Below are 25,395 nucleotides of genomic sequence, written 5' to 3'. Positions count from 1 at the left end.
ATGCCAGCATGTGCCAAAACCTCACTAGCCTCTCTCAATTTGCAGGCAGCTTCCTCCACACTGTCAGCACCACTCAGCCAGTTATCTACATACATATCCTCTTTCAGTTCTTGTATTACTTCAGTACTTGGATACTTCTCTAAATGATCTTTTATTGTGGCATTCAATAGAAATGGGCTGGCAGTGTTTCCAAAGGGAACCCGCAGGAATCTCATGTACTTAATCTCATCCTCATCTCTCAACAAGAAACGGTGTACATCTCTGTCTCGTCTTTTCACACACGACTGTAGAAAGGCCTTGGTAACATCAGCAGTAAGAGCAATAGGCCATCTTCTAAACCTGATCATCACTTCTACTAAATCTGGGTTGAGTGAAGGACCCTTCAAGAGACAATCATTCAGTGAAATTCCATTATACCCACTGGCTGAAGCATCAAAGACAGGTCTCACCTTAGTTCTGTTACTAGCTTATTTAACCACACGGCGGTGAGGAATAAAAAAGGTAGGATTCTCACAGACTATCTCATTACTGTTTCCTCAACAATACCTTCTTGCACATAGGCCTCAAACACCTTGTAATATGCAGTTTTCAACTCAACATCTTTATCTAGTTTGGCATGTAACTTATCTAGTCTCTTCATAGCAAGTTTCTCATTGTTGAGTGGGGCACTTTTCAAGGAGTCACTTTTCCAAGGTAATGACACTTTATATCTGCCTTTAGCATTTGAAACATTCTGTGAAAACTCTTGCAAGGCAGCATCTGACTCAAACTTATGATCGGATTCCTTGGACTGTATCCCTATAGTCTCTAAGTCCCAAAACTTGCTCACATCATAATCAGACACTTTAGAAATACATAACATCTGTGGAGAGGTTACTGGTACCTTAGAACTAGTGTCAGCATTCCAAGCCCCTGACAATACCCAGCCAAACAATGATCTTTGGGCCACTACGCCTCCCACTTGCACAGACTCATTAGACATTATGTATTTCCAGTAAGCATCCTAACCTACTAGTATATCTATATCCATATAGGAATCACTCTGATAGTCATCTGCAAGAGGCACAGGAAATTTGCATAGTATACCTACAGGCACAGTGGTTGTCACTAAGGGTTGGCATATCACTGGAATCTCTACAACTGTTAACTTGTGTGGTGCATCACTGCAATCAGAACCTTCAGATCAAACAGGTTGCACTGCTTTATATTGGAGGTGTACCTCCAAATACTGAATAAGAAATGGGTTTGCTGGAGCTCCATGTGGGTTTGCATTTCTTAACAAGTTTACTGCTGACATATGTCCTACTGGAGCCACTATCAAACAACAATTTGGCCCTATGAAGAACACCATTTGCTCCTGCAACTCTCGCCTGAGCAGTTTGCAGTATAGTACATGTCTCCTTATTAACTGATATATTAGACAAGGAAACTCCAGCAAAATTAGTAGCCTGACTCTTACTTGTTTCTCCATTACTATTATCAGTAGCTAGTTCTTGAGTTGCCTTTACTGACTCATTTCTTACAGGTTCACTTTTACTAGTATCTATCTTGACACCACAAATGAGATGGTGGTGATAACCTCTACATTTCTGACACTTGGCATAGCACCCTCTAGCAATGTGTCCTTTGCCTAAGCACTTGAAACACATTCCAGCAATCTCAATTCTTTCAACGCGTTCTTTTCCGCTAAGTCTCTGGGTCTCAAAGCATCTCTCGGAAGCATGTTTCTTGTTGCAAAATCCACAAAGGAGCTTCTCACCTTCCGAAGATGTGTGTAATACAGCCATGGATGATACCTTTCCTTTAGGCTCCAGCCTGCCAATTCTTCTCTTCAGGGGAAGACAGACTCTCCCTCTTACCCGCAGTGACGTCCTTGAGGCCTCTGACTTCTCGATGCTCTCAATTTCTTGTCGTGAAACGTCAGAAGCCAGTCGAGGTCACTCTCATGTCCAGCACCCTTGCAGCCCACTCCAGACAGATCTCATTGGGCAGACAGGACAGGATGATGGGAGTTAGGAAGATTTCACACTGCTTGCCTGACACACCTAGGGCCTCTAAACTTCTGTTGTGTGTTAGTATCTCATCTCTGAGACTCCAAAGTTGAGTCACATACTTGGGTCCCTTGGCCTTCCCAGGGACATGGCCACTCAAAAGGGACTGTACATGGGCAAATATAATTCTCTCAGGCCTGTTATATCTCTCCTTCAGTAGCCACAAGCAATACTGTAATTAGCACTAGTATGTGAGAGACCTTGAACTACTGATTTAGCTTCTCCTTCTAACAAAGACACCAGATAAGTAAACTTGCTTATAACTGGAATCTCTGTGTCATCTATGTGAGAGCTAAACTGATCCCAGAAGGACTGCCATTCTGTAACATCTCCTTTAAACTTTGGCAGTTCAAGCTTGGGTAACTTCACTTCAGGTGACTTGCCAGTTGTAGAAGTACTCCCAACAGAACCTAATTCAATCTGACTGGCCTTCATTAGTTCTTGTAACTTCTCATTTGCACGTAGCCAATTCTCTTGACTGGCACGTCTGTAGCTGTCTGCTTCATCTATGCACTGATCTAGGTCACCGTCATCTACTATAAGTTCAAGTTCAGCCTGTCTCTCATCTAAAGTGCTTAATCTACGGTCAAAGGTCTCTATGGCACTTCTCAACTCAAATTCACTGATGCTGGGTTTGTCTAGTAAGTCCTTTAAGGCTGTGGACTGTCTGGTAACCCAGCCTCGAGCAGCCGCCCTTTTCTTTGTTACCTCTTTCTTCCCTTCCCCCATTCTGACAGGTTATCTTAGCCACGATTACTCACAGGAAAGTCTTGAAGGCTCCACTTCCCGGGTCTGGGCACCAAATGTTGGAATTATCAACACCGTGGCTAAGATCTGGAGGTGAACGGAGGGTAGAGAATGGGCTGGTGGCGGCTTGGTCTCGCTCTTCTTGCTAAGACGTGTTTATTTTCAATGACAGGAACTTGTACAGACAAAACCCGAGAAAGGCAAATATACCTATCTCAGTTCAACTAAGAATACAAAACTTGATTTACAGAAACTAAATGAAATTAATTATAATAAAGGAAAATAATGGATTCAGTAATTTCAGCTTAAACTGCTGGATTTATAAAAATATGTGGAGGAGTAATTAAAGAAACTATACTTTTATCGGAAACTTAAATAACTTCTTCACTAACTTCAACACCTTTTGACTGTTCCTTCTTCTTTTGACTGTACCTTCTCCTTTTGACTGTTCCTTCTCCTTTTGACTGTTCCTTCTCCTTTTGACTGTTCCTTCTCCTTTTGACTGTTCCTTCTTCTTTTGACTGTTCCTTCTCCTTTTGACTGTTCCTTCTTCTTTTGACTGTTCCTTCTCCTTTTGACTGTTCCTTCTCCTTTTGACTGTTCCTTCTCATTTTGACTGTTCCTTCTCCTTTTGACTGTTCCCTCTCTTTTTGACGGTTCCTTCTCCTTTTGACTGTTCCTTCTCCTTTTGACTGTTCCTTCTCCTTTTGACTGTTCCTTCTCCTTTTGACTGTTCCCTCTCCTTTTGACTGTTCCTTCTCCTTTTGACTGTTCCTTCTCCTTTTGACTGTTCCTTCTCCTTTTGACTGTTCCTTCTCCTTTTGACTGTTCCTTCTCTTTGATCCTTCCTTCTCCTTTTGACTTTTCATTCTACTTTTGACTTTTCCTTCTCCTTTTGACTTTTCCTTCTTTTGACTGTTCCCTCTCCTTTTGACTGTTCCTTCTCCTTTTGACTGTTCCTTCTCCCTTTGACTGTTCTTTCTCCTTTTGACTGTTCCCTCTCCTTTTGACGGTTCCTTCTCCTTTTGACTGTTCCTTCTCCTTTTGACTTCCCTCTCCTTCTGACGGTTCCTTCTCCTTTTAACTGTTCCTTCTCCTTTTGACTGTTCCTTCTCTTTTTGACTGTTCCTTCTCCTTTTGACTGTTCCTTCTCCTTTTGACTGTTCCTTCTCCTTTTGACAGTTCCTTCTTTTGACTGTTCCTTCTCCTTTTGACTGTTCCTTCTCTTTTTGACTGTTCCTTCTCTTTTTGACTTCCTTCTTCTTTTGACTGTTCCTTCTCTTTTTGACTGTTCCTTCTCCTTTTGACTGTTTCTTCTCTTTTTGACTGTTCCTTCTCTTTTAACTGTTCCCTCTCCTTTTGACTGTTTCTTCTCTTTTTGACTGTTCCTTCTCCTTTTGACTGTTCCTTCTCTGTTCCTACTCCTTTTGACTGTTCCTTCTCCTTTTGACTGTTCCTTCTCTGTTCCTACTCCTTTTGACTGTTCCTTCTCCTTTTGACTGTTCCTTCTCCTTTTTACTGTTCCTTCTCCTTTTGACTGTTCCTTCTCCTTTTGACTGTTCCTTCTCCTTTTGACTGTTCTTTCTCCTTTTGACTGTTCCTTCTCTTTTTGACTGTTCCTTCTCCTTTTGACTGTTCTTTCTCCTTTTGACTGTTCCTTCTCTTTTTGACTGTTCCTTCTCCTTTTGAGTGATCCTTCTCCTTTTGACTGTTATTTCTCTCTTTGACTATTCCTTCTTCTTCTGACTGTTGCTTCTTCTCTTGAGTTGTTCCTTCTCCTTTTGACTGTTCTTTCTCCTTTTGACTGTTCCTTCTCCTTTTGATGGTCCCTTCTCCTTTTGACGGTTCCTTCTCCTTTTGACTGTTCCTTCTGCTTTTGACGGTTCCTTCTCCTTTTGACTGTTCCTTCGCCTTTTGACTGTTCCTTCTCCTTTTGACTGTTCCCTCTCCTTATGACTGTTCCTTTTCCTTTTGCCTGTTCCTTCTCCTTTTGACTGTTCCTTCTCCTTTTGACTCTTCCCTCTCCTTTTGACTGTTCTTTCTCCTTTTGACTGTTCCTTCTCCCTTTGACTGTTCCTTCTCCTTTTGACTGTTCTTTCTCCTTTTGACTGTTCCTTCTCCTTTTGACTGTTTCTTCTCCTTTTGACTGTTCCCTCTCCTTTTGACTGTTCCTTCTGCTTTTGACGGTTCCTTCTCCTTTTGACGGTTTCTTCTCCTTTTCACTGTTCCTTCTCCTTTTGACTGTTCCTTCTCTTTTTGGCTTCCTTCTTCTTTTGACTGTTCCTTCTCCTTTTGACTGTTCCTTCTTCTTTTGACTGTTCCTTCTCCTTTTGACGTTCCTTCTCCTTTTGACTGTTCCTTCTGCTTTTGATGGTTCCTTCTCTTTTTGACTGTTCCTTCTCCTTTTGACTGTTCCTTCTACTTTTGACTGTTCCTTCTTCTCTTCACTTGTTCCTTCTCCTTTTGACTGTTCCTTCTCCTTTTGACTGTTCCTTCTTCTCTTCACTTGTTCCTTCCCCTTTTGATGGTTCCTTCTCTTTTTGACTGTTCCTTCTCCTTTTGACTGTTCCTTCTCCTTTTGACTGTTCCTTCTCCTTTTGACTGTTCCTTCTCCTTTTGACTGTTTCCTCTCCTTTTGACTGTTCCTTCTCCTATTGACTGTTCCTTCTCCTTTTGACTGTTCCTTCTCTTTTTGAAGGTTCCTTCTCCTTTTGACTGTTCCTTCTCCTTTTGACTGTTCCTTCTCTTTTTGACGGTTCCTTCTTCTTTTGACTGTTCCTTCTCCTTCTCGTTTTGACAGTTCGTTCTCTTTTTGACAGTTCCTTCTTCTTTTGATTGTTCCTTCTCCTTTTGACTGTTCCTTCTCTTTTTGACTTCCTTCTTCTTTTGACTGTTCCTTCTCCTTTTGACTGTTCCTTCTCCTTTTGACTGTCCCTTCTCTTTTTGACTTCCTTCTTCTTTTGACTGTTCCTTCTCCTTTTGACTGTTCCTTCTTCTTTTGACTGTTCCCTCTCCTTTTGACTGTTCCTTCTCCTTTTGACTGTCCCTTCTCCTTTTGACTGTTCCCTCTCCTTTTGAATGTTTCTTCTCCTTTTGACTGTTCCTTCTCCTTTTGACTTTTCCCTCTCCTTTTGACTGTTCCTTCTCCTTTTGACTGTTCCTTCTCCTTTTGACTGTTCCCTCTCCTTTTGACTGTTCCTTCTCCTTTTGACTGTTCCTTCTCCCTTTGACTGTTCTTTCTCCTTTTGACTGTTCCCTCTCCTTTTGACGGTTCCTTCTCCTTTTGACAGTTCCTTCTCCTTTTGACTGTTCCCTCTCCTTCTGACGGTTCCTTCTCCTTTTGACTGTTCCTTTTCCTTTTGACTGTTCCTTCTCTTTTTGACTGTTCCTTCTCCTTTTGACTGTTCCTTCTCCTTTTGACTGTTCTTTCTCCTTTTGACTGTTCCTTCTTTTGACTGTTCCTTCTCCTTTTGACTGTTCCTTCTCCTTTTCACTGTTCCTTCTCTTTTTGACTTCCTTCTTCTTTTGACTGTTCCTTCTCTTTTTGACTGTTCCTTCTCCTTTTGACTGTTCATTCTCTTTTTGACTGTTCCTTCTCTTTTGACTGTTCCCTCTCCTTTTGACTGTTTCTTCTCTTTTTGACTGTTCCTTCTCCTTTTGACTGTTCCTTCTCTGTTCCTACTCCTTTTGACTGTTCCTTCTCCTTTTGACTGTTCCTTCTCCTTTTGACTGTTCCTTCTTTTGACTGTTCCTTCTCCTTTTGACTGTTCCTTCTCCTTTTGACTGTTCTTTCTCCTTTTGACTGTTCCTTCTCTTTTTGACTGTTCCTTCTCCTTTTGACTGTTCCTTCTCCTTTTGACTGTTTTTTCTCCTTTTGACTGTTCCTTCTCTTTTTGACTGTTCCTTCTCTTTTTGAGTGATCCTCCTCCTTTTGACTGTTATTTCTATCTTTGACTGTTCCTTCTTCTTCTGACTGTTGCTTCTTCTCTTGAGTTGTTCCTTCTCCTTTTGACTGTTCCTTCTCCTTTTGACTGTTCCTTCTCCTTTTGATGGTCCCTTCTCCTTTTGACGGTTCTTTCTCCTTTTGACTGCTCCTTCTGCTCTTGACAGTTCCTTCTCCTTTTGACTGTTCCTTCTCCTTTTGACTGTTCCTTCTCCTTTTGACTGTTCCCTCTCCTTATGACTGTTCCTTTTCCTTTTGACTGTTCCTTCTCCTTTTGACTGTTCCTTCTCCTTTTGACTCTTCCCTCTCCTCTTGACTGTTCCTTCTCCTTTTGACTGTTCCTTCTCCTTTTGACTGTTCCTTCTCCTTTTGACTGTTCTCCTTTTGACTGTTCCTTCTCCTTTTGACTGTTTCTTCTCCTTTTCACTGTTCCCTCTCCTTTTGACTGTTTCTTCTGCTTTTGACGGTTCCTTCTCCTTTTGACGGTTTCTTCTCCTTTTCACTGTTCCTTCTCCTTTTGACTGTTCCTTCTCTTTTTGACTTCCTTCTTCTTTTGACTGTTCCTTCTCCTTTTGACTGTTCCTTCTTCTTTTGACTGTTCCTTCTCCTTTTGACTGTTCCTTCTCCTTTTGACGTTCCTTCTCCTTTTGACTGTTTTCTGCTTTTGATGGTTCCTTCTCCTTTTGACTGTTCCTTCTCCTTTTGACTGTTCCTTCTTCTCTTCACTTGTTCCTTCTCCTTTTGACTGTTCCTTCTTCTCTTTACTTGTTCCTTCCCCTTTTGACGGTTCCTTCTCTTTTTGACTGTTCCTTCTTCTTTTCACTATTCCTTCTCCTTTTGACTGTTCCCTCTCCTTTTGAAGATTCCTTCTCTTTTTGACTGTTCCTTCTCCTTTTGACTGTTCCTTCTCCTTTTGACTGTTCCTTCTCCTTTTGACTGTTCCTTCTCCTTTTGACTGTTTCCTCTCCTTTTGACTGTTCCTTCTCCTTTTGACTGTTCCTTCCCTTTTTGAAGATTCCTTCTCCTTTGACGGTTCCTTCTCCTTTTGACTGTTCCTTCTCCTTTTGACTGTTCCTTCTCTTTTTGACGGTTCCTTCTTCTTTTGACTGTTCCTTCTCCTTTTGACTGTTCCTTCTCATTTTGACGGTTCGTTCTCTTTTTGACAGTTCCTTCTTCTTTTGATTGTTCCTTCTCCTTTTGACTGTTCCTTCTCTTTTTGACTTCCTTCTTCTTTTGACTGTTCCTTCTCCTTTTGACTGTTCGTTCTCTTTTTTACTTCCTTCTTCTTTTGACTGTTCCTTCACCTTTTGACTGTTCCTTCTTCTTTTGACTGTTCCCTCTCCTTTTGACTGTTCCTTCTCCTTTTGACTGTCCCTTCTCCTTTTGACTGTTCCCTCTCCTTTTGAATGTTTCTTCTCCTTTTGACTGTTCCTTCTCCTTTTGACTGTTCCCTCTCCTTTTGACTGTTCCTTCTCCTTTTGACTGTTCCTTCTCCTTTTGATTGTTCCTTCTTCTTTTGACTGTTCCTTCTCCTTTTGACTGTTCCTTCTCTTTTTTACTTTCTTCTTCTTTTGACTGTTCCTTCTCCTTTTGACTGTTCCTTCTTCTTTTCACTGTTCCCTCTCCTTTTGACTGTTCCTTCTCCTTTTGACTATTCCTTCTCCTTTTGACTGTTCCCTCTCCTCTTGACTGTTCCTTCTCCTTTTGACTGTTCCTTCTCCTTTTGACTGTTCCTTCTCCTTTGGACTGTTCCCTCTCCTCTTGACTGTTCCTTCTCCTTTTGACTGTTCCTTCTCCTTTTGACTGTTCCTTCTCATTTTGACTGTTCCTTCTCCTTTTGACTGTTCCTTCTCCTTTTGACTGTTCCTTCTCCTTTTGACTGTTCCTTCATCTCCCTTTGGTCTGTCACTTTTCAGGTCCTCCTTGGTTCTTCTTCACACTTGTACACTTTGCCCTACACTGGCCTAGACATTCTTTTCCTTTATTTACTTCACTTCAGCCTAGCTACTTTGATCTCTTCTCGCATTTCTCTTTTCTGCCCTTTTGTTTGCTTCCACTGTTGTATTTTTCTTTTCTTTTTCTTTTTACAGTACAGAAAGCGGCTCAAGGCCCATAAAAGATTCTACAAGAGCTAAATGAATATGTAGACACAAGTCTGCCAAACACTGCTCCTACAAAGAAAGCAGAAATGCGTGGTCAAAAGGTCAATTTAGGATGGAGATGGACGGACTGATTGTTGGTTTATTGTTGCAAAGGTACACAACAAAGGAGAAGGCCCCCAGGAAGTACACAGTGTGATTGTACAACTCTTGACACATGCGTTGGCAGCACCATGGACCTAAACAGGTATAATGGTAGGGAACAAGTGCTGCGTTAGAATAAATAGTAGCCATGGCGAGATCAAGGGGGCAGACACAAGGGACTGCACCCAGAAGAACTACAATCTAGGGGCAAATGTAGGATGCTCTCTTTACAATACACGAAAGAACATTATTGTTAATGAACCAGCTCAGGCAGGTCCCAGTGGCCCTGTGAGCAGATACAGCTATTAGAGGGACATAATGATGGAGCGTGTGACCCCCTGGCTTGGCACACAAACTGCAAGGTGCAGGGGCAGCCCCACTGACCTCCCAGTAACACCTATAGCCCAGCCTCAGACACATCACCACAAGACCATAGGATGCACTGTGCCTGCCATAAGTGTGGGTACAGAGACTCCATACCTGGGCATAGTGAATGCTGGAGGCACTGCCATCCTGACAGCACAAGGCAAGCTGAGAGGTGACAGACTCACTAACAAGAGATATAAGTCTACTCTTAACATAAGTGTGCTCAACACCTGGCTGTACAGTAAGGTCATGAGGCAAGACGAGTATATAGGTCTGCTTTATCATTATGGGGCAGCCCAACATGTGAGGGCACCCAGATGAAGTGTGCATTAGCACCACTGTGCTCCAGCAGGCTAAGGGCACTGAGGCACATACTGACTATGTCACAGTTAGAGGGAGAGGAAGACAGGAGTGCCTACAAGGCACACTGGCTGTCAACAAACAGGTAGGCTACACAGTTTTCCCTAGGGCCACAGTAATACAGAGGGCCTCAAGAATGGCGTTGAGAGAGTTCTATCCTTGTGGAAGACAAATGTTCAGGAAGCCTCTTGGAAACCTCAGGGTCAGTGTATTCAGAGGGGGAGGTATACTCTTCATAAATAATACATAGCCAGTCTTGCTGCCATTAACAGACCCATCACAAAACACATGGACAGCTTTGGTACATGGATAGGCAGACAATTTGGACATGAAATGGTCCTGCATGACTTGAGAAAGCCAAGAGTCTTTAGGTTTGTTAATTTTTTCTATGTCAACACTGACAGGCAAACCTTTCTTCTTTATCTTACATGATTACTTTCACCTCTCCTTCACTTTCCTTTCCCTCAGCTGCTGCTAACAACCTGGTCAATATAACTACTGTAGGCAGACACACTTCAGAAGTGGCTCTTCATGTGCCTGGCAATGTCTCTCTTTGCCCTAAAGAGCTTTCCACAAACATCACACTTGAACTCTATTAGGCTATAGTGACGCCTGGAGACGTGTTCATTGAGTGTTGATTTGACACTGAATCTCTTCCCGCACTCTTCACACTCATGACTTTTTACACCAGTGTGTGTAAGGGTGTGCCTAACAAGGGCACCCTTCAGTCTAAATTTTTTCCCACATTCCTTACATTCATAGTTCTTTACACCAGTGTGTGTGAAGGTGTGTTGAAGAAGTGTACTCTTGAGGATGAATTTCTTCCCACACTCATAACATTCATAATTCTTTACACTAGTGTGTGTAAGGGTGTGTTTATCAAGGGTACCCTTCTGTCTAAATTTTTTCCCACACTCCTTACATTCATAGTTCTTTACACCAGTGTGTGTAAGGGTGTGTTTATCAAGGGTACTCTTCTGTCTAAATTTTTTCCCACATTCCTTACATTCATAGTTCTTTACACCAGTGTGTGTAAGGGTGTGTTTATCAAGGGTACCCTTCTGTCTAAATTTTTTCCCACATTCCTTACATTCATAGTTCTTTACACCAGTGTGTGTAAGGGTGTGTTTATCGAGGGTACCCTTCTGTCTAAATTTTTTCCCACATTCCTTACATTCATAGTTCTTTACACCAGTGTGTGTAAGGGTGTGTGTAGCAAGGTGACTCTCCCAGCTGAATTTTTTCCCACATTCCTTACATTCATAGTTCTTTTCACCAGTGTGTGTAAGGATGTGATATCTGAGGCCTGACCTTGAGAATTCTTTTCCACACTCCAGACACACAAACTTCCTCTCTCCTTTGTTGCTGGAGTTGCCAGCAGCAAGTTGCTTCACCTGATGACCACTGAGCCTCCTGCCCCCTGCAGCAGTCTGCTCCTGCTTGCCCTGGCCACTCATGCTGCTGTCCAGGTGAGGCGGCCCCAACCTGAGTGTGTTGCTGTTGTCCTCGTTCCTTCCTTGTTCTCTTTTCCTCCACACATCGGCATGGTGGGCGGCCTGTCTTGCTGAGGAACATAAGAACATAAGAACAAAGGGAGACTGCAAGAGACCAAATGGCCTACACACGGCAGCTCCAGATCCCCCCCACTACCACCTGTCATCCTCGTCCATGAAGCTATCAAGTCTACTCTTTAAAACAAGCTATCTATTGTCCCTGCACTCACTAGGTGATTGCCGAGTCTATTCCATTCCCCCACCACCCTATTACAAAACCAATGCTTGCCTATTTCCCTCCTAAATTTATACTTTTCTAATTTAAATCCATTACTGCATGTTCTATCCTGCTGGCTAATTCTCAGTACTTTACTTATATCACCTTTGTTGAAACCCTTGACTCATTTGAATACTTCTATCAGATCTCCCCGTACTTTTCATCTTTCTAGTGAATGTAAGTTGAGATGTTTCAGCTTATCTTGGTATGGGAGGTTCCTAAGCCCCAGAATCATCTTGGTCATCCTCCTCTGAACTGATTCCAGCAAGCTGATGTCCATTCTGAAGTGAGGGCACCAAAACTGGACAGCATAATCTAAGTGTGGCCTAACTAACTCTAAATAGGGTCTGAGGATGACCTCCGCACTTTTGTTGGTTGCTGTCCTGTTAATAAAGCCTAATAACCTTTTAGCCCCATTCCTCACACTAATACATTGCTTCCTTAGTTTTAAGTCAGAGTTCACCAATACTCCCAAATCCCTTTCACACTCTGCTCTACCTATCGCTGTGGAGGCCAAACTATACCCGTGTAATGGGTTGCGTGTTCCTACACTTAGTACGCTACACTTGGTGATGCTAAAATTCATCTGCCATTTCTCTGACCAAGCTGACAGTTTGTTGAGATCCTCCTGCAGTGCTCAAGCATCCTCCCTTGTCCTAATAGTGCATCCTATTTTGGTGTCATATGCAAATTTACCTATGTCACTAGTTATCCCATTGTCTATATCATTGATATAGACTATGAATAAAAGCAGGACTAAAACTGAACCTTGAGGAACCCCACTGGTAACATTACCCCATTCGGATTTTTTACCATTAATAGTAACCCTCTGTTTCCTGTCGCTAATCCATGCCCTAATTCAATCATAAACCTTCCCTCCTGTTCCATGAGCCCTGACTTTATTTAAGTCTCTCGTGAGGTGCCTTATTGAAGGCCTTACTAAAATCAAGATAAACTACATCGCAACTCTCATCATTGTCAGCTGCCTCGTATACTCTATTGTAAAAGGATATAAGATTAGTAAGGCACAACTTTCCTTTAATAAACCCATGCTGTGAGTCGTGAATTAAATGATGTGTCATGCCCCGGGATTTTCTTTTTCAATTTCCTCTATTTCCCAACACGTCCTCTGCGTGTATCGAAACACACGAGAAATTAATCAAGACAAGGTGAGGGTATTCGCTGGCTGACTTTTTTTTTTTTTTTTTTTACAACAAAGGAGACAGCTCAAGGGCACAAAAAAGTAAACAATAATAAAATAAAAAAAAGCCCGCTACTCGCTGCTCACAAAAAGAATCTAAAGAGGTGGCCGAAAGGGGCGTCAATTTCGGGAGTAGAGGTGTCCAGATACTCTTCTCTTGAAAGAGTTCAAGTCGTAGGCAGGAGGAAATACAGAAGAAGGAAGATTGTTCCAGAGTTTACCAGCGTGAGGGATGAAAGATTGAAGACGCTGGTTAACTCTTGCATAAGGGGTTTGGACAGTATAGGGATGAGCATGACTAGAAAGTCGCATGCAGCGGGGCTGCGGGATGGGGGGAAGCATGCAGTTAGCAAGTTCAGAAAAGCAGTCAGCGTGAAAATAGCGATAGATGATAGAAAGAGAGGTAACATGGCGGCGGAAATTAAGAGGTAGAAGACAATCAGTAAGAGGAGAGGAGATGATGAGACAAAGAGCCTTAGACTCTACTCTGTCCAAGAGAGCTGTGTGTGGAGCCCTCCTACGCGTGAGAAGCATACTCCATACGATGGCGGACAAGGCCCTTCTATATGTATAGCAACTGTGTTGGTGAAAAGAACTGGCGGAGACAATACAGAACGCCCATCCTCGAGGAAGCTGATTAAGTGAGAGCATGGATGTGAAGTTTCCATTCAAGATTTTGAGTTTAGGATAGACTGAGGATGTTTAGTGTTGAAGATGGCGACAGCTGAGTGTTGTCGAGGAATAGGGGATAGTGTTTCGAAGATTGTGTCAAGTTGAAAGGTGGAGAAATTGGGTTTTTGAGGCATTGAAGGACACAAGGTTCCTTTTACCCCAATCGGAAATGATAGTAAGCTCTGAGGTTAAGCGTTCTGCAGCCTCCAGCCTGGAGTCATGTAACTCCTGTTGAAAGAAGTTGAATAATGCAGAGTGGAGTCATCAGCATATGAGTGGAGAGAGAGAGAGAGAGAGAGAGAGAGAAACGAGACAGACAAAGAAAAGTAGACAGGTTCAAAATCATACCTTCTCCCAGTCTGACATTTTGAGAGCAAGTTATCAGTTGAGAATTTGAAAGAAGATGGCTGACAAATGCAAGACAAAGGGAAAGGATGAGAGAGAGAGAGAGAGAGAGAGAGAGAGAGAGAGAAAGAGAGAGAGAGGTTATTAGGGAGGAAAAAATAAAAATGGGAAAGGAAGAAAATACCAAAAGGGAAGTAAAATGCAAGACAAAGGGAAAAGATGAGAGAGTGAGAGAGAGAGAGAGAGAGAGAGAGAGAGAGAGAGAGAGAGAGAGAAAGCAGACCACACAGACCCCATGGTCCAGACTATGTGGTCTGTCCTTAAACCTAAGTGCTTCTACATTAATCAGATGGTTCCAAAACTTTGCATTTCAACTCTAGTTAATAACCTCTCTCTCTCTCTCTCTCTCTCTCTCTCTCTCTCTCTCTCTCTCTAATGTAGACAAGTGCCAGGTCCTTCATGTTGGAACAAGAAATAAGAAGTTCAACTACGAAATGCGCGGCGTCAGACTCAAAAGCGTTCAATGCGTTAAGGACCTGGGGGTCAAAATCGCTTCAAACCTCAAATTCTCACAGCAATGCATCGATGCAGCAAATAAAGCGAACAAAATGTTGGGCTTCATTAATAGAAACTTTTTATTCAAGAATGAAGATGTAATACTTCCGCTCTACTATAGTTTAGTCAGACCCCACTTGGAATATGCAGTAGTTTTGGTCTCCCCACCATGCAAAGGACATTGCTAAATTAGAAGGTGTTCAGATTCTACGGAGGACTGGCCTAATATGTGAAATAAAAACCTCTCTCATAAAATCTGGAGTTCTACAAATAGTTCCCTCAAGAATACTATAGCTTATGCCACTAGCTTTGCCTGCAATCTCTCTCACATGGAGATGGAACTTGAGAGAAGAATCAATCCTGACCCCAAGATCTTTGTGGTTGTCAACATCTAAAATAGGTTGCTCACAATGAAGTACTGCAAGAGAACAGGTGCATCTTGAAAACTTCTACAAAAGTTCATTCTGACACATTTGCCAATTGAAAAAGACAAACCCCAAGATCTACTTGTATTGAAGAGTAGGTTAATATCCCTCTGCAGACGAGGATGGGAAATGAAATGGTCAGATTTCGATATTACCGAGGCTAAAAATAACTTGGTCATCAGCAAAGAGACAAAATTTACAGTTTAACCTCTTCACTACGAGCTGTCAAATCACGCGCCCTTCCCATATCCGAGTACTATACCCGAGAAGAAATAAAACACACACTGTCTGAAATGACCATGACACAGTATACGCGTCACTCGGATATGCTACGAGAGACGAAATGACGCGTATACTGCGTCATCGGATGCAAGGGGTTAAACCAGAGACAACATGATTGAACATCACTGAACCCTGTGGGACACCGCTACCAACCTCAACTTGATAACTATGGTTGACAACATTTAACGCCCTTTTAAAGTAAAAAAATATAACATCCACTGAAAAACCTTTATCATAGTGTGTTTGGGTTGACTTGAGCTGACAACACCGCGGTGGCAACGCTGCCTAGTGTTGTACAAATTTCTTTGTATTCACTCACAGATAGAGAATAAATCATAAAAACCATATTTGTTTTTATACTAGAGTGAGAGAAGGGTGTGAGAGGCACGGTACGCGAGGTCAGTTGGAGACATAGCACCAGTGTCTAGCGGGCTGTCTACGTCAGAGCCGCCACTTAAGATTTGCCGGACAATAACCACCCTAAAGCAGGTAGCGGTATTTGTCCGCCACTTTTTGTTTTATGTATTATATGTATACAAATGGTTTTGTAAAGGTGTGGAAGAAAATAGACCAGAATTAAGGCGCCGGAGTTATACTGAACCTTTACCGAAGATAGGACGGAAAGGAAGTGAAGAAGATGAAGAAACAAACGAATAAAAAATAGGAGAAAATAAATGGAAAGAGAGTGAGTGAAGGATAAGGAAAGGAAGAAATGGAATGAAAGTTGAGTTAGGTCAAGGGAAGGAAGGGAAAGGAAAGGAATGAAAGGAAAGTTGTTACGAAAAAGGAAAAAAAAAAAAAAAAGGAAAAGTAGAGGTAGTATTTATCTCCTTTCTCCATTTCCCTCCTTAGGTAACAGAGAGAGAGGCATTTGAGGCAGTAATACGAGAGGTCAAGGGTCAAGCGGCTCACCTGGGGGTCACGGAGGTCAGACAACCGTGCGTGAGGGTGATGTAAGCCTCCTCTTCCTCCTCTTGTGGCCTGTTATTGTCAAGGGGTTACGGGCTTACTTCTTTTGCTGTTCCTTCTCCCTTTTCTTTTGACTGTTCCTTCTTCTCTTGAGCTGTTCCTTCTCCTTTTGACTGTTCCTTCTCCTTTTGACTGTTCCTTCTCCTTTTGACTGTTCCTTCTCCTTTTGACTGTTTCCTCTCCTTTTGACGGTTCTTTCTCCTTTTGACTGTTCCTTCTCCTTTTGACTGTTTCCTCTCCTTTTGGCGGTTCCTTCTCCTTTCGACTGTTCCTTCTCCTTTTGACTGTTCCTTCTCCTTTTGACTGTTCCTTCTCCTTTTGACGGTTCCTTCTCCTTTTAACTGTTATTTCTCCTTTTGACTGTTCCTTCTCCTTTTGACGGTTCCTTCTCCTTTTGACTGTTCCTTCTTCTTTTGACTGTTCCTTCTCCTTTTGACTGTTCCTTCTCTTTTTGACTGTTTCCTCTCCTTTTGACGGTTCTTTCTCCTTTTGACTGTTCCTTCTCCTTTTGACGGTTTCCTCTCCTTTTGACGGTTCCTTCTCCTTTCGACTGTTCCTTTTCCTTTTGACTGTTCCTTCTCCTTTTGACTGTTCCTTCTCCTTTTGACGGTTCCTTCTCCTTTTGACTGTTTTTCTCGTTTTGACTGTTCCTTCTCCTTTTGACGGTTATTTCTCCTTTTGACTGTTCCTTCTCCTTTTGACTGTTCCTTCTCTTTTTGACTTCCATCTTCATTTGACTGTTCCTTCTCCTTTTGACTGTTCCTTCTCTTTTCTATTTCCTTCTTCTTTTGACAGTTCCTTCTTCTTTTGACTGTTCCTTCTCCTTTTGACTGTTCCTTCTCCTTTTGACTGTTCCTTCTCCTTTTGACGGTTCCTTCTCCTTTTAACGGCTCCTTCTTCTTTTGACTGTTCCTTTTCCTTTTGACTGTTCCTTCTCCTTTTGACTGTTCCTTCTCTTTTTGACTTCCTTCTTCTTATGACTGTTCCTTCTCCTTTTGACTGTTCCTTCTCCTTTTGACTGTTCCTTCTCCTTTTGACTGTTCCTTCTCCTTTTAACGGTTCCTTCTTCTTTTGACTGTTCCTACTCCTTTTGACTGTTCCTTCTCCTTTTGACTGTTCCTTCTCTTTTTGACTTCCTTCTTCTTATGATTGTTCCTTCTCCTTTTGACTATTCCTTCTCCTTTTGACTGTTACTTCTCCTTTTGACGGTTCCTTCTCTTTTTCATGGTTCCTCCTTCTTTTGACTGTTCCTTCTTCTTTTGACTGTTCCTTCTCCTTTTGACTGTTCCTTCTCCTTTTGGCTGTTCCTTCTCTTTTTGACTTCCTTTTCTCTTGACTGTTCCTTCTCCTTTTGACTGTTCTTTCTCTTTTTGACTTCCTTCTTCTTTTGACTGTTATTTTTCCTTTTGACTGTTAATTCCTTCTCCTTTTGACTGTTCCTTCTTCTTTTGACTGTTCCATCTTCTTTTAACTGTTCCCTCTCCTTTTGACTCTTCCTTCTCCTTTTGACCCTTCCTTCTCCACTGTTCCTTCTCCTTTTGACTGTTCCTTCTTCTTTTGACTGTTCCTTCTCCTTTTGACTGTTCCTTCTCCTTTTGACTGTTTCCTCTCCTTTTGACGGTTCCTTCTCGTTTTGAATGTTCCTTCTCCTTTTGACTGTTCCTTCTCCTTTTGACTGTTCCCTCTCCTTTTGACTGATCCTTCTCCTTTTGACTTTTGCTTCTCCTTTTGACTGTTCCTTCTCCTTTTGACTGCTCCTTCTCTTTTTGACTGTTTCCTCTCCTTTTGACGGTTCCTTTTCCTTTTGACTGTTCCTTCTCCTTTTGACTGTTCCTTCTCCTTTTGACTGTTTCCTCTCCTTTTGACGGTTCCTTCTTTTGACTGCTCCTTCTCCTTTTGACTGTTCCTTCTCCTTTTGACTGTTCCTTCTTCTTTTGACTGTTCCCTCTCCTTTTGATTGTTCCTTCTCTTTTTTACTTCCTTCTTCTTTTGACTGTTCCTTATCTTTTTGACGGTTCCTTCTTCTTTTGACTGTTCCTTCTCTTTTTGACTATTCCTTCTCTTTTTTACTTCCTTCTTCTTTTGACTGCTCCTTCTTCATTTGACTGTTCCTTCTCTTTTTGACGGTTCCTTCTTCTTTTGACTGTTCCTTCTCCTTTTGACTGTTCCCTCTCCTTTTGAATGTTCCTTCTCTTTTTTACTTCCTTCTTCTTTTGACTGCTCCTTCTTCTTTTGACTGTTCCTTCTCTTTTTGACGGTTCCTTCTCCTTTTGACTGTTCCTTCTCCTTTTGACTGTTCCTTCTCCTTTTGACGGTTCCTTTTCCTTTTGACTGTTCCTTCTCCTTTTGACTGTTCCTTCTCCTTTTGACTGTTTCCTCTCCTTTTGACGGTTCCTTCTTTTGACTGCTCCTTCTCCTTTTGACTGTTCCTTCTCCTTTTGACTGTTCCTTCTACTTTTGACTGTTCCTTCTCCTTTTGACTGTTCCCTCTCCTTTTGATTGTTCCTTCTCTTTTTTACTTCCTTCTTCTTTTGACTGTTCCTTATCTTTTTGACGGTTCCTTCTTCTTTTGACTGTCCCTTCTCCTTTTGACTGTTCCTTCTCTTTTTGACTATTCCTTCTCTTTTTTACTTCCTTCTTCTTTTGACTGCTCCTTCTTCATTTGACTGTTCCTTCTCTTTTTGACGGTTCCTTCTTCTTTTGACTGTTCCTTCTCCTTTTGACTGTTCCCTCTCCTTTTGAATGTTCCTTCTCTTTTTTACTTCCTTCTTCTTTTGACTGCTCCTTCTTCTTTTGACTGTTCCTTCTCTTTTTGACGGTTCCTTCTCCTTTTTACTGTTCCTTCTCCTTTTGACTGTTCCTTCTCCTTTTGACTGTTCCATCTCCTTTTGACTGTTCCTTCTCTTTTTGACTGTTCCTTCTCCTTTTGACTGTTCATTCTCCTTTTGACTGTTCCCTCTCCTTTTGACTGTTCTTCTCCTTTTTCTTTTGACTGTTCCTTCTTTTCCTGAGCTGTTGCTTCTCCTTTTGACTGTTCCCTCTCCTTTTGACTGTTCCTTCTTCTTTTCACTTGTTCCTTCTCCTTTTGACTGTTCCTTCTCCTTTTGACTGTTCCTTCTTCTCTTCACTTGTTCCTTCTCCTTTTGACTGTTCCTTCTCCTTTTGACTGTTCCTTCTCCTTTTGACTGTTCCTTCTCCTTTTCACTGTTCCTTCTGCTTTTGACAGTTTCTTCTCCTTTTGACTGTTCCTTCTCCTTTTGACTGTTTCCTCTCCTTTTGATGGTTCCTTCTACTTTTGACTGTTCCCTCTCCCTTTGACTGTTCCTTCTTCTTTTCACTTGCTCCTTCTCCTTTTGACTGTTCCTTCTCCTTTTGACTGTTCCTTCTTCTCTTCACTTGTTTCTTCTCCTTTTGACTGTTCCTTCTCCTTTTGACTGTTCCTTCTCCTTTTGACTGTTCCTTCTCCTTTTGACTGTTCCTTCTCCTTTTGAATGTTCCTTCTCCTTTTCACTGTTCCTTCTGCTTTTGACAGTTTCTTCTCCTTTTGACTGTTCCTTCTCCTTTTGACTGTTCCTTCTTCTCTTCACTTGTTCCTTCTCCTTTTGACTGTTTCCTCTCCTTTTGACGGTTCCTTCTCCTTTTGACTGTTCCTTCTTCTTTTGACTGTTCCCTCTCCTTTTCACTGTTCCTTCTCCTTTTGACTGTTCCTTCTCTTTATGACTGTTTCCTCTCCTTTTGACGGTTCCTTCTCCTTTTGACTGTTCCTCTCCTTTTGACGGTTCCTTCTCCTTTTGACTATTCCTTCTCCTTTTGACTGTTCCTTCTCCTTTTGACTGTTCCTTCTGCTTTTGACGGTTCCTTCTCCTTTTGACTGTTCCTTCTTCTTTTGACTGTTCCTTCTCCTTTTGACTGTTACTTCTCTTTTTGACTTCCTTCTTCTTTTGACTCTTCCTTCTCCTTTTGACTGTTCCTTCTCTTTTTTACTTCCTTCTTCTTTTGACTGTTCTTTCTTCTTTTGACTGTTCCTTCTTTTTTTGACGGTTCCTTCTTCTTTTGACTGTTCCTTTTCCTTTTGACTGTTCCTTCTCCTTTTGACTGTTCCTTCTCCTTTTGACTGTTCCTTCTTCTTTTGACTGTTCCTTCTCCTTTTGACTGTTCCTTCTCCTTATGACTGTTCCTACTCCTTTTGACTGTTCCTTCTTCTTTTGACTGTTCCTTCTTTTGACTGTTCCTTCTCCTTTTGACTGTTCCTTCTCCTTATGACTGTTCCTTCTCCTTTTGACTGTTCCTTCTTCTTTTGACTGTTCCTTCTCCTTTTGACTGTTCCTTCTCCTTTTGACTGTTCCTTCTCCTTTTGACTGTTCCTTCTCCTTTTGACTGTTCCTTCTCCTTTTGACTGTTCCTTCTCCTTTTGACGGTTCCTTCTCCTTTTGACGGTTTCTTCTCCTTTTGACTGTTCCTTCTCCTTTTGACTGTTCCTTCTCTTTTTGACTTCCTTCTTCTTTTGACTGTTCCTTCTCCTTTTGACTGTTCCTTCTCCTTTTGACTGTTCCTTCTCCTTTTGACTGTTCCTTCTCACTTTGACTGTTCCTTCTCCTTTTGACTGTTCCTTCCGCTTTTGATGGTTCCTTCTCCTTTTGACTGTTCCTTCTCCTTTTGACTGTTCCTTCGCCTTTTGACTGTTCCTTCTTCTCTTCACTTGTTCCTTCTCGTTTTGACTGTTCCTTCTCCTTTTGACTGTTCCTTCTCCTTTTGACTGTTCTTTCTTGTCTTCACTTGTTACTTCTCCTTTTGACGGTTCCTTCTTCTCTTCACTTGTTCCTTCTCCTTTTGACTGTTCCTTTTCCTTTTGACTTTTCCTTTGACTGTTCCTTATCCTTTTGACTGTTCCTTCTTCTTTTGACTGTTCCTTCTCCTTTTGACTGTTCCTTCTCCTTTTGACGTTTCTTCTCCTTTTGACTGTTCCTTCTGCTTTTGATGGTTCCTTCTCCTTTTGACTGTTCCTTCTCCTTTTGACTGTTCCTTCATCTCTTCACTTGTTCCTTCTCCTTTTGACTGTTCCTTCTCCTTTTGACTGTTCCTTCTTCTCTTCACTTGTTCCTTCCCCTTTTGACGGTTCCTTCTCCTTTTGACTGTTCCTTCTTCTTTTGACTATTCCTTCTCCTTTTGACTGTTCCCTCTCCTTTTGACGATTCCTTCTCCTTTTGACTGTTCCTTCTCCTTTTGACTGTTCCTTCTCCTTTTGACTGTTCCCTCTCCTTTTGACTGTTCCTTCTCCTTTTGACTGTTCCTTCTCCTTTTGACTGTTCCTTCTCCCTTTGACTGTTCCTTCTCTTTTTGAAGGTTCCTTCTCCTTTGACGGTTCCTTCTCCTTTTGACTGTTCCTTCTCCTTTTGACTGTTCCTTCTCTTTTTGACGGTTCCTTCTTCTTTTGACTGTTCCTTCTCCTTTTGACTGTTCCTTCTCGTTTTGACGGTTCGTTCTCTTTTTGACGGTTCCTTCTTCTTTTGATTGTTCCTTCTCCTTTTGACTGTTCCTTCTCTTTTTGACTTCCTTCTTCTTTTGACTGTTCCTTCTCCTTTTGACTGTTCCTTCTCCTTTTGACTGTTCCTTCTCCTTTTGACTGTTCCTTCTCTTTTTGACTGTTCCTTCTTCTTTTGACTGTTCCTTCTTCTTTTGACTGTTCCCTCTCCTTTTGACTGTTTCTTCTCCTTTTGACTGTTCCTTCTCGTTTTGACTGTTCCTTCTCCTTTTGACTGTTCCCTCTCCTTTTGAATGTTTCTTCTCCTTTTGACTGTTCCTTCTCCTTTTGACTGTTCCCTCTCCTTTTGACTGTTCCTTCTCCTTTAGACTGTTCCTTCTCCTTTTGATTGTTTCTTCTTCTTTTGACTGTTCCTTCTCCTTTTGACTGTTCCTTCTCTTTTTTACTTTCTTCTTCTTTTGACTGTTCCTTCTCCTTTTGACGGTTCCTTCTTCTTTTGACTGTTCCCTCTCCTTTTGACTGTTCCTTCTCCTTTTGACTGTTCCCTCTCCTCTTGACTGTTCCTTCTTCTTTTGACTGTTCCTTCTCCTTTGAACTGTTCCTTCTCCTTTGGACTGTTCCCTCTCCTCTTGACTGTTCCTTCTCCTTTTGACTGTTCCTTCTCCTTTGGACTGTTCCTTCTCCTTTGGACTGTTCCCTCTCCTCTTGACTGCTCCTTCTCCTTTTGACTGTTCCTTCTCCTTTTGACTGTTCCATCTCTTTTTGACTGTTCCTTCTCCTTATGACTGTTCCTTCTCCTTTTGACTGTTCCTTCTCCTTTTGACTGTTCCATCATCTCCCTTTGGTCTGTCACTTTTCAGGTCCTCCTTGGTTCTTCTTCACACTTGTACACTTTGCCCTACACTGGCCTAGACATTTTTTTCCTTTATTTTGTTCACTTCAGCCTACCTACTTTGATCTCTTCTCGCATTTCTCTTTTCTGCCCTTTTGTTTGCTTCCACTGTTGTATTTTTCTTTTTCTTTTTACAGTACAGAAAGCGGCTCAAGGCCCATAAAAGATTCTACAAGAGCTAAATGAATATGTAGACACAAGTCTGCCAAACACTGCTCCTATAAAGAAAGCAGAAATGAGTGGTCAAAAGGTCAATTTAGGATGGAGATGGATGGACTGAGTGTTGGTTTATTGTTGCAAAGATACACAACAAAGGAGAAGGGAGGAACCTGCCATCCCAGGCCCCAGGCAGTACACAGTGTGATTGTACAACTCTTGACACATGCGTTGGCAGCACCATGGACCTAAACAGGTATAATGGTAGGGAACAAGTGCTGCGTTAAAATAAATAGTAGCCATGGCGAGATCAAGGGGGCAGACACAAGGGACTGCACCTAGAACAACTACAATCTAGGGGCAAATGCAGGATGCTCTCTTTACAATACACAAAAGAACATTATTGTTAATGAACCAGCTCAGGCAGGTCCCAGTGGCCCTGTGAGCAGATACAGCTATTAGAGGGACATAATGATGGAGCGTGTGACCCCCTGGCTTGGCACACAAACTGCAAGGTGCAGGGGCAGCCCCACTGACCTCCCAGTAACACCTATAGCCCAGCCTCAGACACATCACCACAAGACCATAGGATATACTGTGCCTGCCATAAGTGTGGGTACAGAGACTCCATACCTGGGCATAGTGAATGCTGGAGGCACTGCCATCCTGACAGCACAAGGCAAGCTGAGAGGTGACAGACTCACTAACAAGAGATCTAAGTCTACTCTTAACATAAGTGTGCTCAACACCTGGCTGTACAGTAAGGTCATGAGGCAAGACGAGTATATAGGTCTGCTTTATCATTATGAGGCAGCCCAACATGTGAGGGCAGCCAGATGAAGTGTGCATTAGCACCACTGTGCTCCAGCAGGCTAAGGGCACTGAGGCACATACTGACTATGTCACAGTTAGAGAGAGAGGAAGACAGGAGTGCCTACAAGGCACACTGGCTGTCAACAAACAGGTAGGCTACACAGTTTTCCCTAGGGCCACAGTAATACAGAGGGCCTCAAGAATGCCGTTGAGAGAGTTCTATCCTTATGGAAGATAAATGGTCAGGAAGCCTCTTGGAAACCTCAGGGTCAGTGTATTCAGAGGGGGAGTTATACTCTTCATAAATAATCCACAGCCAGTCTTGCTGCCATTAACAGACCCATCACAAAACACATGGACAGCTTTGGTACATGGATAGGCAGACAATTTGGACATGAAATGGTCCTGCATGACTTGAGAAAGCCAAGAGTCTTAAGGTTTGTTACATTTTTCTATGTCAACACTGACAGGCAAACCTTTCTTCTTTATCTGACATGATTACTTTCACCTCTCCTTCACTTGCCTTTCCCTCAGCTGCTGCTAACAACCTGGTCAATATAACTACTGTAGGCAGACACACTTCAGAAGTGGCTCTTCATGTGCCTGACAATGTCTCTCTTTGCCCTAAAGAGCTTTCCACAAACATCACACTTGAACTCTATTAGGCTATAGTGACGCCTGGAGACGTGTTCATTGAGTGTTGATTTGACACTGAATCTCTTCCCGCACTCTTCACACTCATGATTTTTTACACCAGTGTGTGTAAGGGTGTGCCTAACAAGGGCACCCTTCAGTCTAAATTTTTTCCCACATTCCTTACATTCATAGTTCTTTACACCAGTGTGTGTGAAGGTGTGTCGAAGAAGTGTACTCTTGAGGATGAATTTCTTCCCACACTCATTACATTCATAATTCTTTACACCAGTGTGTGTAAGGGTGTGTGTATCAAGGATACCCTTCTGTCTAAATTTTTTCCCACATTCCTTACATTCATAGTTCTTTACACCAGTGTGTGTAAGGGTGTGTATATCAAGGGCACTCTTCTGTCTAAATTTTTTCCCACATTCCTTACATTCATAGTTCTTTACACCAGTGTGTATAAGGGTGTGTTTATCAAGGGTATCCTTCTGTCTAAATTTTTTCCCACATTCCTTACATTCATAGTTCTTTACACCAGTGTGGGTAAGGGTGTGTTTATCAAGGGTACCCTTCTGTCTAAATTTTTTCCCACATTCCTTACATTCATAGTTCTTTACACCAGTGTGTGTAAGGGTGTGTTCATCAAGGGCACTCTTACGGCCACATTTTTTCCCACACTCCTTACATTCATAGTTCTTTACACCAGTGTGGGTAAGGATGTGTCTGACGTGGGTACTCTTATGGCCAAATTTTTTCCCACATTCCTCACATTCATAGTTCTTTACACCAGTGTGTGTAAGGGTGTGTATACCAAGGGTACCCTTCTGTCTAAATTTTTTCCCACACTCCTTACATTCATAGTTCTTTACACCAGTGTGTGTAAGGGTGTGTTTATCAAGGGTACCCTTCTGTCTAAATTTTTTCCCACACTCCTTACATTCATAGTTCTTTACACCAGTGTGTATAAAGGTGTGTGTATCAAGGGTACCCTTCTGTCTAAATTTTTTCCCACATTCCTTACATTCATAGTTCTTTACACCAGTGTGTGTAAGAGTGTGTTTATCAAGGGCACACTTATTGCCACATTTTTCCCCACATTCCTTACATTCATAGTTCTTTACACCATTGTGGGTAAGGATGTGTCTGACGAGGGCTCTCTTATGGCCAAATTTTTTCCCACATTCCTTACATTCATAGTTCTTTACACCAGTGTGTGTAAGGGTGTGTGTAGCAAGGTGACTCTCCCAGCTGAATTTTTTCCCACATTCCTTACATTCATAGTTCTTTACACCAGTGTGTGTAAAGATGTGATATCTGAGGCCTGACCTTGAGAATTCTTTTCCACACTCCAGACACACAAACTTCCTCTCTCCTTTGTTGCTGGAGTTGCCAGCAGCAAGTTGCTTCACCTGATGACCACTGAGTCTCCTGCCCCCTGCAGCAGTCTGCTCCTGCTTGCCCTGGCCACTCATGCTGCTGTCCAG

At 42.2% G+C, this 25,395-nt stretch overlaps 4 protein-coding genes across 29 annotated transcripts in view; all 4 read right to left on the bottom strand.

Annotated features, from left to right (window-relative positions):
• Positions 1-25,383, bottom strand: part of LOC126999290 (gastrula zinc finger protein XlCGF57.1-like) — an 86,777-nt gene extending 61,394 nt beyond the window's left edge. Inside the window, exon 1 of one of the 2 annotated variants that reach the window (XR_007753214.1) lies at positions 23,209-25,383. Coding sequence is in view for 1 of the 2 variants with exons in the window: in XM_050861698.1 (XP_050717655.1) it covers positions 23,854-25,383 (1,530 nt within the window). In the remaining variant the exon portion in view is untranslated. The remainder of the gene's footprint in view (positions 1-23,208) is intronic. The other variant, XM_050861698.1, reaches the window with a different exon arrangement.
• LOC126999292 (gastrula zinc finger protein XlCGF46.1-like) overlaps positions 1-25,395 on the bottom strand; it is a 118,879-nt gene that overhangs the window by 60,535 nt on the left and 32,949 nt on the right. For 3 of the 25 annotated variants that reach the window (XM_050861718.1, XM_050861722.1, XM_050861719.1), the window contains one exon: positions 9,907-11,195. The exons of 13 other annotated variants lie outside the window; for them this stretch is intronic. In XM_050861718.1, coding sequence (XP_050717675.1) covers positions 10,226-11,195 — 970 coding nt within the window. In that variant the 3' untranslated portion in view covers positions 9,907-10,225. Of the gene's footprint in view, positions 1-9,906; positions 11,275-15,872; positions 16,560-25,395 lie in introns of those variants that run through there. 9 more of the 25 variants (XM_050861720.1, XM_050861723.1, XM_050861725.1 and 6 more) reach the window with 8 other exon arrangements.
• The window catches only part of LOC126999291 (uncharacterized), an 87,853-nt gene that overhangs the window by 58,482 nt on the left and 3,976 nt on the right, over positions 1-25,395 (bottom strand). The gene's annotated exons all lie outside the window — the stretch shown is intronic.
• LOC126999293 (splicing regulatory glutamine/lysine-rich protein 1-like) lies at positions 3,685-23,894 on the bottom strand. The gene is made up of 2 exons (XM_050861727.1): positions 23,749-23,894; positions 3,685-10,120 (listed from the first exon to the last, which is right to left on the bottom strand). The coding sequence occupies exon 2, from the start codon at positions 6,371-6,373 to the stop codon at positions 5,450-5,452; it is 924 nt and encodes a 307-aa protein (XP_050717684.1). The 5' UTR covers positions 6,374-10,120; positions 23,749-23,894; the 3' UTR covers positions 3,685-5,449.

This window comes from Eriocheir sinensis, chromosome 16 (genome assembly GCF_024679095.1).
Source record: "Eriocheir sinensis breed Jianghai 21 chromosome 16, ASM2467909v1, whole genome shotgun sequence".
Classification (NCBI taxonomy): Eukaryota; Metazoa; Arthropoda; class Malacostraca; order Decapoda; family Varunidae; genus Eriocheir; species Eriocheir sinensis.
Note: the sequence above shows the minus strand (reverse complement) of the source record. Positions and strands in the feature narration are given on the sequence as shown.